The 14,453-nt window shown below is 50.3% G+C and overlaps 1 protein-coding gene across 1 annotated transcript in view; it reads left to right on the top strand.

The window, feature by feature from the left end:
- The window catches only part of LOC121274761 (integrin alpha-M-like), a gene marked incomplete at both ends in the record, with an annotated part of 314,340 nt that overhangs the window by 245,914 nt on the left and 53,973 nt on the right, over positions 1-14,453 (top strand). Inside the window, 3 exons of the mRNA XM_041182106.1 lie at positions 3,648-3,731; positions 4,676-4,748; positions 11,473-11,580. Coding sequence (XP_041038040.1) covers positions 3,648-3,731; positions 4,676-4,748; positions 11,473-11,580 — 265 coding nt within the window. The remainder of the gene's footprint in view (positions 1-3,647; positions 3,732-4,675; positions 4,749-11,472; positions 11,581-14,453) is intronic.

Below are 14,453 nucleotides of genomic sequence, written 5' to 3'. Positions count from 1 at the left end.
CACTGTCCCCATCAAACACTCCCAAGGCAGGTACAGCACGGAGTTAGATACAGAGTATTGCTCCCTCTACACTGTCCCCATCAAACACTCCCAGGACAGGTACAGCACGGGGTTAGATACAGAGTAAAACTCCCTCTACACTGTCCCCATCAAACACTCCCAGGACAGGTACAGGACGGGGTTAGATACAGAGTAAATCTCCCTCTACACTGTCCCCATCAAACACTCCCAGGACAGGTACAGCACGGGGTTAGATACAGAGTAAAGCTCCCTCTACACCATCCCCATCAAACACTCCCAGGACAGGTACAGCACGGGGTTAGATACAGAGTAAATCTCCCTCTACACTGTCCCCATCAAACACACCCAGGACAGGTACAGCACGGGGTTAGATACAGAGTAAATCTCCCTCTACACTGTCCCCATCAAACACACCCAGGACAGGTACAGCACGGGGTTAGATACAGAGTAAATCTCCCTCTACACTGTCCCCATCAAACACACCCAGGACAGGTACAGCACGGGGTTAGATACAGAGTAAATCTCCCTCTACACTGTCCCCATCAAACACTCCCAGGGCAGGTACAACACGGGGTTAGACACAGAGTCAAACTCCCTCTACACTGTCCCCATCAAACACTCCCAGGACAGGTACAGCACAGGGTTAGATACAGAGTAAAGCTCCCTCTACACTGTCCCCATCAAACACTCCCAGGACAGGTACAGCACGGGGTTAGATACAGAGTAAATCTCCCTCTACACTGTCCCCATCAAACACTCCCAGGACAGGTACAGCACGGGGTTAGATACAGAGTAAAGCTCCCTCTACACTGTCCCCATCAAACACTCCCAGGACAGGTACAGCACGGGGTTAGATACAGAGTAAAGCTCCCTCTACACTGTCTCCATCAAACCCTCCCAGGACAGGTACAGCACGGGGTTAGATACAGAGTAGAGCTCCCTCTACACTGTCCCCATCAAACACTCCCAGGACAGGTACAGCACGGGGTTAGATACAGAGTAAAGCCCCTCTACACTGTCCCCATCAAACACTCCCAGGACAGGTACAGCACGGGCTTAGATACAGAGTAAATCTCCCTCTACACTGTCCCCATCAAACACTCCCAGGACAGGTACAGCACGGGGTTAGATACAGAGTAAAGCTCCCTCTACACTGTCCCCATCAAACACTCCCAGGACAGGTACAGCACGGGCTTAGATACAGAGTAAATCTCCCTCTACACTGTCCCCATCAAACACTCCCAGGACAGGTACAGCACAGGGTTAGATACAGAGTAAATCTCCCTCTACACTGTCCCCATCAAACACTCCCAGGACAGGTACAGCACGGGGTTAGATACAGAGTAAATCTCCCTCTACACTGTCCCCATCAAACACTCCCAGGACAGGTACAGCACAGGGTTAGATACAGAGTAAATCTCCCTCTACACTGTCCCCATCAAACACTCCCAGGACAGGTACAGCACGGGGTTAGATACAGAGTAAATCTCCCTCTACACTGTCCCCATCAAACACTCCCAGGACAGGTACAGCACAAGGGTACGTACAGAGTAAATCTCCTCTACACTGTCCCCATCAAACACTCCCAGGACAGGTACAGCACGGGGTTAGATACAGAGTAAAGCTCCCTCTACACTGTCCCCATCAAACACTCCCAGGACAGGTACAGCACGGGGTTAGATACAGAGTAAAGCTCCCTCTGCACTGTCGCTATCAAACACTCCCAGGACAGGTACAGCACGGGGTTAGATACAGAGTAAAGGTCCCTCTACACTGTCCCCATCAAACACTCCCAGGACAGGTACAGCACGGGGTTAGATACAGAGTAAAGGTCCCTCTACACTGTCCCCATCAAACACTCCCAGGACAGGTACAGCACGGGGTTAGATACAGAGTAAAGGTCCCTCTACACTGTCCCCATCAAACACTCCCAGGACAGATACAGCACGGGGTTAGATACAGAGTAAAGGTCCCTCTACACTGTCCCCATCAAACACTCTCAGGACAGGTACAGCACGGGGTTAGACACAGAGTAAATCTCCCTCTACACCGTCCCCATCAAACACTCCCAGGACAGGTACAGCACGGGGTTAGATACAGAGTAAATCTCCCTCCCTCTATACTGTCCCCATCAAACACTCCCAGGACAGGTACAGCACGGGGTTAGATACAGAGTAAAACTCCCTCTACACTGTCCCAATCAAACACTCCCAGGACAGGTACAGCACGGGGTTAGATACAGAGTAAAACTCCCTCTACACCGTCCCCATCAAACACTCCCAGGACAGGTACAGCACGGGGTTAGATACAGAGTAAAGATCCTTCTACACTGTCCCCATCAAACACTCCCAGGACAGGTACAGCACGGGGTTAGATACAGAGTAAAGCTCCCTCTACACTGTCCACATCAAACACTCCCAGGGCAGGTACAGCACGGGGTTAGATACAGAGTAAAGCTCCCTCTACACTGTCCCCATCAAACACTGCCAGGACAGGTACAGCACGGGGTTAGATACAGAGTAAAGCACCCTCTACACTGTCCACATCAAACACTCCCAGGACAGGTACAGCACGGGGTTAGATACAGAGTAAATCACACCCTACACTGTCCCCATCAAACACTCCCAGGACAGGTACAGCACGGGGTTAGGTACAGAGTAAAGATCCTTCTACACTGTCCCCATCAAACACTCCCAGGACAGGTACAGCACGGGGTTAGATACAGAGTATGGCTCCCTCTACACCGTCCCCATCAAACACTCCCAGGACAGGTACAGCACGGGGTTAGATACAGAGTAAAGCTCCCTCTACACTGTCCCCATCAAACACTCCCAGGACAGGTACAGCACGGGGTTAGATACAGAGTAAAGCTCCCTCTACACCGTCCCCATCAAACACTCCAGGACAGGTACAGCACGGGATTAGATACAGAGTAAATCTCCTTCTACACTGTCCCCATCAAACACTTCCAGGACAGGTACAGCACAGGGTTAGATACAGAGTAAATCTCCCTCTACACTGTCCCCATCAAACACTCCCAGGGCAGGTACAGCACGGGGTTAGATACAGAGTAAATCTCCCTCTACACTGTCTCCATCAAACACTCCCAGGACAGGTACAGCACAGGGTTAGATACAGAGTAAATCTCCCTCTACACTGTCCCCATCAAACACTTCCAGGACAGGTACAGCACAGGGTTAGATACAGAGTAAAGCTCCCTCTACACCGTCCCCATCAAACACTCCCAGGACAGGTACAGCACGGGGTTAGATACAGAGTAATGCTCCCTCTACACCGTCCCCATCAAACACTCCCAGGACAGGTACAGCACGGGGTTAGATACAGAGTAAATCTCCCTCTACACTGTCCCCATCAAACACTCTCAGGACAGGTACAGCACGGGGTTAGATACAGAGTAAATCTCCCTCTACACCGTCCCCATCAAACACTCCCAGGACAGGTACAGCACGGGGTTAGATACAGAGTAAAGATCACTCAAAATATATTCCCTCACCCTCTTCTGATATTAGGGAAATGGGTTTGGGAGTGGAAAGAAACGGAACTCTCATATAACTCAGTAATCTTGTCTCTTCTTTCTCTCTCTCCCTCTCTCTCTCTCTCCGCAGTGAAAACTCTCTGCGAATTACCAACGAGAGTTCCTTTACGCGCAACATGATACTTTACTACGCAGTGAACGTTGTGATCTCCGGGTGAGTGAGGGTCCAATGATGAGTGTTGTTGGGGGTTGGGATGAGGGAGAAGGGAACTGAGGTAATGAGACCATTGTATTTGGCACCTGAGCAGGCTGTCTCCATCTCTGCCCTACCTTTATAGATGTGTACCTCCATTTATACCACATCACACCCTCACCACCAATCTCACTTCTCAAAGAGTTAATTCATCCATTGACTGAGCTTCTGGGGATGGAGCTAAAGGTGATTGTGGAGCATTTGCTGTCTTGCCCCATTGTATAGAATCACACAGCAAGGAAGGTGACCATTCTGCCCATTGTTTCTGTGCTGGCTCTTTGCTCGAGTTGTTCAGTTAATCCTATCTTCCCCACTCTTTCCTCACATCCCTATGAATTTTTCCCCTTCAAGTGTTTCTCCAATTCCCCTTTGCCAAGTTCACAGTGAATGTGCTTCCACCGCCCTTTCAGGCAGCACCTTCCCGATCACAACAACTCTGTGTAAAGAGAAAAAGAAACCCTCATCTCCTGCTCTGCTTCTTCAGTCTGTATCTCTCTGATTCCCATCCAGCCAGCCACTGGAATCAGTTTCTTCTTATTTACCTGATCCATGCCCTTCCTCATTTTGAATACTTCATTTCAATCTCCCTCTTAACCTTCTCTACTCGAAGGAGAACAATCACAGCTTCTCCAGTCTCTCCAGATTTCCTGTCCATTCCGCCTCCCTGCGCATGCCCCCCCACCCCCACTCCCCACATTTGTGGATAGTTTCCTGCTGAATCGGTGCTGATGGTTGTTGGCTTCTGCCAGCTTGGGATATCCTCACAAAGGGTGGTCGAGCTGGGATGGTGCTTGGGATTTCAGTCGTGAACTCCAGCCATCTGGACTCCGCTCCACGGGCTCTCCTGGTTCAAGCTTGGTCTCTCCAAAAGGATCGGTCATGAGGCTCTCGCTTTCTCCCATTAGGATTGAATACACGCGACACGTTAGCTTTGCAGCTGGACGGCAGGAGGCACGGCTGGTCAAACACTCCTACCAGGTGAGGGGGCCTCGTTGCAAATGCTGTCTGGGACTCGCTTTTCCTGTTGCTCCTTGCAGCCTCCAGTTTGGGGCATTGCTGGTGCTTGGGCTTTCACTTTGGGCAGACATTGGCCCTTGGGCATCTATTCTGGGCCAATGTTGGCCCCCAAGCCTCCATTTTGCAGCAGCTCTGGGCCTTTTCTTCCTTTTCAGCTCAGCGTTACTCTTCAGATATTCATTTTGGGATAGTGTTGAGCCTCGGGCCTCTGTTTGGGATAGTGTTGAGCCTCGGGCCTCTGTTTGGGATAGTGTTGAGCCTCGGGCCTCTGTTTGGGATAGTGTTGAGCCTCGGGCCTCTGTTTGGGATAGTGTTGAGCCTCGGGCCTCTGTTTGGGATAGTGTTGAGCCTCGGGCCTCTGTTTGGGATAGTGTTGAGCCTCGGGCCTCTGTTTGGGATAGTGTTGAGCCTCGGGCCTCTGTTTGGGATAGTGTTGAGCCTCAGGCCTCTGTTTGGGATAGTGTTGAGCCTCGGGCCTCTGTTTGAGATAGTGTTGAGCCTCAGGCCTCTGATTGGGATAGTGTTGTGCCTCAGGCCTCTGTTTGGGATAGTGTTGAGCCTCAGGCCTCTGTTTGGGATAGTGTTGAGCCTCAGGCCTCTGTTTGGGATAGTGTTGAGCCTCGGGCCTCTGTTTGGGATAGTGTTGAGCCTCAGGCCTCTGTTTGGGATAGTGTTGAGCCTCGGGCCTCTGTTTGGGATAGTGTTGAGCCTCAGGCCTCTGTTTGGGATAGTGTTGAGCCTCGGGCCTCTGTTTGGGATAGTGTTGAGCCTCAGGCCTCTGTTTGGGATAGTGTTGAGCCTCAGGCCTCTGTTTGGAATAGTGTTAAGCCTCAGGCCTCTGTTTGGGATAGTGTTGAGCCTGAGGCCTCTCTGGAGGCAGGGAGAATGGCTGAGGTGTTAAATGAATATTTTGCATCAGAAGAAGAAACTCCATCACTGGAACAGTTCAAAATTGGGAAGGAGGAGGTATTGGGTGAACTGTCAGTACTTAAAGTTAACAAGGCACTGGGACCGGACAAGATGCATCCAAGGATATGAAAGGAATTAAGAGAGGAAATTGCAGGGCCATTGGCCGTGATCTTTCAGTCTTCCCTAGACTCAGGGGAGGTGCCAGAGGACTGGGGAATTGCAAACATTACACCCTTGTTCAAAAAAGGTTGTTAGGATAAGCCCAGCAATTACATACCAGTCAGTTTAACAGTGGTGGGGAGGCTTCTAGAAACAATTATTTGGGAAATAATTAGTAGTCACATGGAAACATATGGGTTAATAAGGAAGAGCCAGCTTGGATTTCTAAAGGGGAAATCCTGTTTAACTAACTGGCTGGTGTGTTTTGTAGAGGCAAGTGGGTCAATGAGGGTAATGCTGTTGATGTGGTGAACATGGACTTTCTAAAGGCTTTTGAGACAGTGTCACAGAACAGACTTGAGGAAAGTTATAGGCCATGGAATGAAAGGGGCAGGAGGAGCATGGATACAAAATTGGCTGAGTGATACGAAACAGCGAGTGATGGGCAATGGATATTTTTCGGGCTGGAGGAAGGTTTGTAGTGCAGTTCCCCAGGGGTTGGTATGGGGACTCTTGCTTTCCCTGATATATATTAATGATCTAGATCTTGGTGTGCTGGGGACAATTTCAAAGTTTGTGGATGATACAAAGCTTGGAAGCATTGTAAACTGTGAGGAGGACCGTGTGGAACTTCCAAAAGGACATCGGCCAGTTGGTGGAGTGGGCAGATAGGTGGCACCTGAAGTTCAATGCGGAGAAGTGTGAGGTGATGCATTTTGGCAGGAAGAACATGGACAGACAATATAAAATAAAAGCTACAATTCTTAAGGGGCTACAGGAGCGGAAAGATCTGGGTGTATATGTGCATAGATCATTGAAGGTGGCAGGACAGGTGGAGACAGTGGTTAATAAAGCAAATAGTATCCTGGGCTTTATTAATAGGGGCATAGAGTACAAGAGCAAGGAGGATATGCTGAGCTTATATAAGTGTGTGTGTCATGATAATAGTTGATTGTGGTAGTGAACTCCAGTATTAGATCTTACATGGTACTCTATACTAGCGATGGGGGGGTCACCTGACCTGGGAGTTGAAGGTCAGATAGCATAGGCTGGAACCTGCCTTGATAGAGTTCAGTTACTGCAGGTATATGTTATGGAAGCTGTGTTATCAGTAAAGTTAGCTCAGCTACAATGTCAATGGCCTGTGTGCATCATTGAAACAAAAAACAAGACATGCTGTCAGAAGTAAACTAAATGCAACAATGAAAGTCCTGAAACCACTGACAGAGTTCAGTTTGGAGGAAAACTGGAGGAGGTTACAGCAGTGATTCGAACTGTATCTCACAGCGACGGGCGGTGATAAAAAGACCCTCAGGTCCCGTCTTCCAGCTTTCTCCATGTAGCAGGGGAAGAAGCCCTAGAAGTCTATAACGCATTCACATTTGAAAATGAGAAACTAAATGACTTGAAAAGCAATCATGGAAAAATTCAAAGCCTACTGCAGCCCAAAGAAAAACCTCATGTATGAAAAACATTGATTGTTTACATACACGCAAGTCACTGACAACGTTAGTCAATACATAACTGAGCTGAGAAAATGAGCTAAGTCATGTGAGTCTGGACAGCTTGAAGAATCAGTCATCCAAGACAGGATAATTTGCGGGATCGAAAATGACCCTGAGAGAATGGCTTTTGAGAGAAGTTGATCTCATGTTGGAGAAGGTAATAAATATCTGCAGAGCAGCAGAGACAACAAAATGCCAGATTAAAGAGATAAGAGAAGATGATAAGCCACACACTGTCAAGCTCAAGCAGTTACATGCCGTTATACAGAAGAACAAATAGACAGTCTAAACGTCAAACAAAAACTGCTATTAAAACATTCCAACGCAGCCGCTGTGGAACAGAGCATTTACCACGTCGTTGTCGAGCCTACGCAAAGCAGTGTCAGAACAGCGATAAACTAAATCACTTCACTAAAACGTGTAAATTGAAGAAAGTGCACATGATTGACACAGACACTGAAACTCAACTTTTCATTGGCGCAGTAAGAACAGATTCCAAAGAAGACGAATGGAAGGTTGATTTTAACATTGCAGCCTTGCTGGTGAATTTGCAGCTTGACACAGGTGCACCAGCAAAGCTCAGCCCCATAAGCCAATGTCGTAAGATAAGCAAAGAAAACCAGCCAACTCAAACAAGAGTGAAGCTGCCTACCTAGAGGTGAAAATAGTGCCGTAGAGGCCAAGTGCACACACACAGTCAACGGCAAAAAACAGTCTCAAGCACTTCCTTTCATAATGGGGAAAACTGATGCAAAACTCATTCTTGCAATCAAAGCTCGTGAAAGCCCGAAGCTGATCAAGAGAATAATGACTGTCACCACTGATGCCATCCTGAGCGGATATAACGATGTGTTCCAGGGGACCGGCTGCCTGAAAGGAAAACACACCATCAAGATTGACATAACTGTGACACCCAAAATACAGCCATCCAGGAAAATAGCAGTAATGCTGAGAGAGTGACTGAAAGCAGAGTTGGACAGAATGGAGAAGCTTCACATCAAGAAAACTGAAGAACTGACAAAAAAAACTGCGGATGCTGGAAATCCAAAACACAAACAGAATTACCTGGAAAAACTCAGCAGGTCTGGCAGCATCGGCGGAGAAGAAAAGAGTTGACGTTTCGAGTCCTCATGACCCTTCGACAGAACTTGAGTTCGAGTCCAAGAAAGAGTTGAAATATAAGCTGGTTTAAGGTGTGTGGGGGGGGGGGCAGAGAGAGAGAGAGAGAGTGAGAAGTGGAGGGGGTTGGTGTGGTTGTACGGAAAAACAAGCAGTGATAGAAACACCTTGTCAAACACCAGGAGGGAAATGGAAAGCAATGAAGGTGAGCAAGGCAAAAGAGAGGTACGGAAATCTTGTCGCAGAAAAGAACAGAACTTCTTCAAGGAGGTAGGCATTTCTTGAAGAGCAGTGGCAGTCAATTAAACACAGAGATAAAAACAAAAAAACTGCGGATGCTGGAAATCCAAAACAACTCTTTCAACTCTTTCTTGGACTTGAACTCAAGTTCTGTCGAAGGGTCAAGAGGACTCGAAACGTCAACTCTTTTCTTCTCCGCCGATGCTGCCAGACCTGCTGAGTTTTTCCACGTAATTCTGTTTTTGTTTTGAAGAACTGACAAATTGGGTCAATCCAATTGTAATTTTAGAAAATTCAGATGGGAATCTGCGAGTCTATGGATCTCAGAGATATAGAACGAGAGCATTACCAGCTGTCCACAGTAGAAGAGATCACATGTAAACTAGCCAATGCTAAATTATTAAAATGAATAAGCCCCTGAACTATGCACCAGCAAGAATCCAAAGATTACTAAGGCATCTACAAAAATGCCAGGTCAGAGTTAAATACAAAGTGGGCGTCCATACCTACCCATCACAGAGGAAGAGGATCAAGAAACAGAAGCACAGGCTCACTTGCTGACAATGAACTTACCTGTGACTGGAACCAAACTGGGTGAGATCAGGTAAGTGACCAAGAGCGATGCCACCCAGAGCAAACTGGCTGGCACACACACCGGAGCGGAGCCCCTTCTGCTGGATACAAGACTACTGGAATTTCTGTGAGGAACTTCATGGAGCAGCAGGAATGCTTTACAAGGGAGATAAGATCATCATTCCTGCCAAACCGAGGAAAGAAATACTTCAGCGCATGCAAGAAAGTCACCTTCGCTGAGAAACATGCAGGAGAAGAGCTGAAGATGTAACGTATTGACCTGGAATGGGAGCACTAGTCGGGGAAATGGTGAATGCATGTGCAGTGTGCCAAAAGTAAAATAGGTTCAGACAAAAAGAACCACTTCAACCACACAATGTTCCAGAGAGGCCCTGGCAGAAAATTGCAGTGAACTTGTTCACATTTAACAACAGTAAGTACTGACTAGCAGTAGGTTACTACTCAAAGTTTTTGAGTCTGTGCCACCGGGAGATGTTAGTAAGAGCATCACTGTAATAAATCATTTAAAATCAATGTTTGCTCGCATGACATACCTGCTCATCTCAGATAACAGTCCACAATTCTCAGGAACTGACTTTCATGGATTTGCAGCTTTGCTACATAATGTCAAGTCCCAAATATCCACAGTCTAGTGGAATGGTGGAACTGACCTTAGAGCACCTGTTGAAGGAGGCAAAGGTGGATGGAAGAGACCCCGACCTTGCTCTGCTGGGTTTCAGGAATACTCCATTAGAGGGCATTGGATCTTCTCTAGCACAGCTCCTGATGGGGAGAAGAACTAAGCTTCCAGCTGTGTCCCATTGTTATTTCCACAGCCAGTGAGCTGTAGCGTACAGAACCTGCTCAAGCTGAGACAGCAGAAACAGAGCTTTGATCGATGCGCCGAGCTCTGCCTGACCTGAACAGGGGAGAGACAGCGAGGATTCAGCATGTAGGGATCTGGAATCCTGCTGCTGTCGCAGGAATCACAGGAGAACCAAGGTCTTACGTAGTGCAGGCTCCAAGCGGACAACAGCACAGGAGAAACCAGAAACTCTAACAGAAAACAGATGAAATGCAGCCCTGCTCTGAAGCAGAAAGCTGAAGATCAAAAAGCAGAACGCACCAGTGAGGCAACAGATAACCAGACAAAGCCTCTGACTCCTGGAAACTATCCAAGGGGTGAGAGTGACACACAGCTGGAGAAGGCCCCTTGTCCTTCAAGATCACCTTTGTCACCATTCACATCCAGGGGAAGAATTGTGAAAAATACAGAGATACAGAGATGAGAAAAAATATAAAACTGACTGATCAAAACAGTGAGAAAGAATAGATAAGAGACTTTGTGTACTCAAGTTGTATAAAAGATTGTTTTTTAAAGAAGGGAATTGAATGATAATAGCTGATTGTGGTAGATACTATACAGCACTCTGTAATCAATAGGGGGTCATCTGACCTGGGGGTTGAAGGTCAGATAGCACAGGTTGCAAGCTGTCTGATAGAGGTCAGTTAGTGCAGATATGTGTCCATGTTAGGAAATGTATTATCAGTAAAGTTAACTCAGCCACAATGTCAACGGCCTGGGTGCATCATTGAAACAAAAAACAAAACATAGTGGAGGCAGGATCAATCGAGGCATTCAAGAGGGCATGAGATGATTATTTAAATAGAAACAATGCGCAGGGTTACAGGGGAAAGGCAGCTCAATGCCACTGAGTCAGAATGCTCATTCGGAGAGCTGGTGCAGACATGATGGGCCCAATGGCCTCCTTCTACACTGTAAAAAATTTGTGATTCTTTGATTCTATTTTGGGACAGTGCTGAGACTCAGTCCTCTATTTGGGACAGTGCTGAGACTCAGGCCTCTATTTTGAGACAGTGCTGAGACTCAGGCCTCTATTTTGGGACAGTGCTGAGACTCAGGCCTCTATTTTGGGACAGTGCTGAGACTCAGGCCTCTATTTTGGGACAGTGTTGAGACTCAGGCTTCTATTTTGGGACAGTGCTGAGACTCACGCCTCTATTTGGGACAGTGCTGAGACTCAGGCCCTTCTTTGAGGTTCCTTTCTCGGATTCTGCTGCTGCGAATGTTGACCAGCAGCTGAGTGGGAGGGAGCAGGGAGGCTGGGGACAGCTTTTCCTGGTTTCCCTATGACCCTGTTGTTTTGTGTTATTCACAGGTGGAAAATCTGGGCAAGCGATCACTCCCCTTGCAGGTGAGGTTCACAGTCCCGGGAAGGATTGGCACCAACACACTGTGGAATGTCACAGTGTCCGAGCGAAAACCGGTGAGTGTGCGGGCAGTAGCCTGAATTTGCTCTCCTGGGAGGTCACTACTGTCCAGCGGGGTGGGCGGTGGTCACTGCTCTCTGGGAAGGTCACTACTGTCCAGCGGGGTGGGGCGGTCACTGCTCTCCAGGGAGGTCACAACTGTCCAGCGGGGTGGGCGGTGGTCACTGCTCTCTGGGAAGGTCACTACTGTCCAGCGGGGGGGTCACTGCTCTCCCGGGAGGTCACTATTGTCCAGCGGGGTGGGCGGTGGTCACTGCTGTCTGGGAAGGTCACTACTGTCCAGCGGGGGCTCACTGCTCTCCAGGGAGGTCACAACTGTCCAGCGGGGTGGGGGGGTCACTGCTCTCCAGGGAGGTCACTGCTGTCTGGCAAAAGGGGGTCACTGCTTTCGGCGGGGAGGGTCATTGCTCTCAGGGGAGGGGGGTTCATTGTGCTCTGGGGTGCGGGGGGTCACTGCTGTCTGGGTGGGGGGTCACTGCTGTCTGGGTGGGGGAGACACTGCTGTCTGGGTGGGGGGGTCACTGCTGTCTGGGTGGGGGGGTCACTGCTGTCTGGGTGGGGGAGACACTGCTGTCTGGGTGGGGGGGTCACTGCTGTCTGGGTGGGGGGGTCACTGCTGTCTGGGTGGGGGAGACACTGCTGTCTGGGTGGGGGAGACACTGCTGTCCGTGGAGACACTGCTGTCTGGCTGGGGGGGAGGTGTCACTGCTGTCTGTGTTGGGGGGTCACTGCTGTCTGGGTGGGGGGGTCACTGCTGTCCGGGTGGGGGGGTCACTGCTGTCTGGGTGGGGGAGTCACTGCTGTCTGTGTTGGGGGGTCACTGCTGTCTGGGTGGGGGGGGTCACTGCTGTCTGGGTGGGGGGGTCACTGCTGTCTGGGTGGGGGAGTCACTGCTGTCCAGGGGGTTTACTGCTGTCTGGGTGGGGGAGTCACTGCTGTCTGGGTGGGGGGGTTTACTGCTGTCTGGGTGGGGGGGGTCACTGCTGTCTGGGTGGGGGAGTCACTGCTGTCTGGGTGGGGGAGTCACTGCTGTCCGGGGTGTTTACTGCTGTCTGGGTGGGGTGTCACTGCTGTCTGGGTGGGGTGTCACTGCTGTCTGGGTGGGGGAGTCACTGCTGTCCAGGGGTTCACTGCTGTCTGGGTGGGGGGGGGTCACTGCTGTCTGGGTGGGGGAGTCACTGCTGTCTGGGTGGGGGAGTCACTGCTGTCCGGGGTGTTTACTGCTGTCTGGGTGGGGTGTCACTGCTGTCTGGGTGGGGGAGTCACTGCTGTCCGGGGTGTTTACTGCTGTCTGGGTGGGGTGTCACTGCTGTCTGGGTGGGGGGGGTCACTGCTGTCTGGGTGGGGGGTTTACTGCTGTCTGGGTGGGGGGGGGTCACTGCTGTCTGGGTGGGGGGGGTCACTGCTGTCTGGGTGGGGGGTTTACTGCTGTCTGGGTGGGGTAGTCACTGCTGTCTGGGTGGGGGAGTCACTGCTGTCTGGGTGGGGTGTCACTGCTGTCTGGGTGGGGGAGTCACTGCTGTCCAGGGGTTCACTGCTGTCTGGGTGGGGGGGGTCACTGCTGTCTGGGTGGGGGAGTCACTGCTGTCTGGGTGGGGGAGTCACTGCTGTCCGGGGTGTTTACTGCTGTCTGGGTGGGGTGTCACTGCTGTCCAGGGGTTCACTGCTGTCTGGTTGGGGGGGGGGTCACTGCTGTCTGGGTGGGGGAGTCACTGCTGTCCAGGGGTTCACTGCTGTCTGGGTCGGGGGGTTCACTGCTGTCTGCGTGTAGGATGTGGGTTAACCACCCAGTGACCTCTCTAATTTTCCAATCCTTTCCTAAGTATTTGTTTTCTTGGAGAGTATGAGAAACCGGAGCAGCAGAAACCCAGTCGGATAGCCACGCCTGCTCTGCCTGTTTGTCTTCGCTTTCCCAGCTGATCCCCACATCCCTTCTTATCCTCTGTGTTCCAGCATCATTCTGGTGAATCTGCCCTGCACCACCTCCTGTTCCCATCTCTCCTTCCCAAGGAGCAGTGCCCAGTGCTGAGCTACTCCACATGGGGTCTGACTAGAGCCTTCTCTAAACTGTTACATAACTCTCCCCCGCCCTTCAACTCCATCACTATTGGGAGAAAGGTCAACCTTCCCCTGCCATTTTATTGCACCTTCTAGCTTTCCATTCTGACCAGCCATTTCTATTTGCATTTAGGCAGCACCTATTAGTGGCTATGACAGAGCCCAATGTCCCAGCTCTCCTCACGGGAAGAGTCATTGAATCAAATTCAGACCAGCTGACCAAAAACTCCGCTAAAGGGGCCAGTTTTCAGGGGTGTCTTAAAGGAGGAGAGAGAGGGAGAGGTTTCAGGAGGGAATTCCAGAGCTTAGGCCCCAGGCAGCTGAAGACACGGCCGCTAATGGTGCAGAGATGGGAATCGGGGGATGGTCAAGAGGCCAGAATTGAATGAGTGCAGAAATCTCGGAGGGTTGTAGGGGCTGGAGGAGGTTACAGAGATAGGGAGGGTTGTAGGGGCTGGAGGAGGTTACAGAGATAGGGAGGGTTGTAGGGGCTGGAGGAGGTTACAGAGATAGGGAGGGTTATAGGGGCGGGAGGAGGTTACAGAGATAGGGAGGGGTGTAGGGGCTGGAGGAGGTTACAGAGATAGGGAGGGATGTAGGGGCTAGAGGAGGTTACAGAGACAGGGAGGGTTGTAGGGGCTGGAGGAGGTTACAGTGATAGGGAGGGTTGTAGGGGCTGGAGGAGGTTACGGAGATAGGGAGGCTTGTAGGGGCTGGAGGAGGTTACAGAGATAGGGAGGGGTGTAGGGGCTGGAGGAGGTTACAGAGATAGGGAGGGGTGTAGGGGCTGGAGGAGGTAACAAAGATAGGG

The sequence above is a fragment of the Carcharodon carcharias genome (assembly GCF_017639515.1).
Source record: "Carcharodon carcharias isolate sCarCar2 chromosome 37 unlocalized genomic scaffold, sCarCar2.pri SUPER_37_unloc_9, whole genome shotgun sequence".
NCBI lineage: Eukaryota > Metazoa > Chordata > Chondrichthyes > Lamniformes > Lamnidae > Carcharodon > Carcharodon carcharias.
This window is presented reverse-complemented; position numbering and strand designations above follow the sequence as displayed.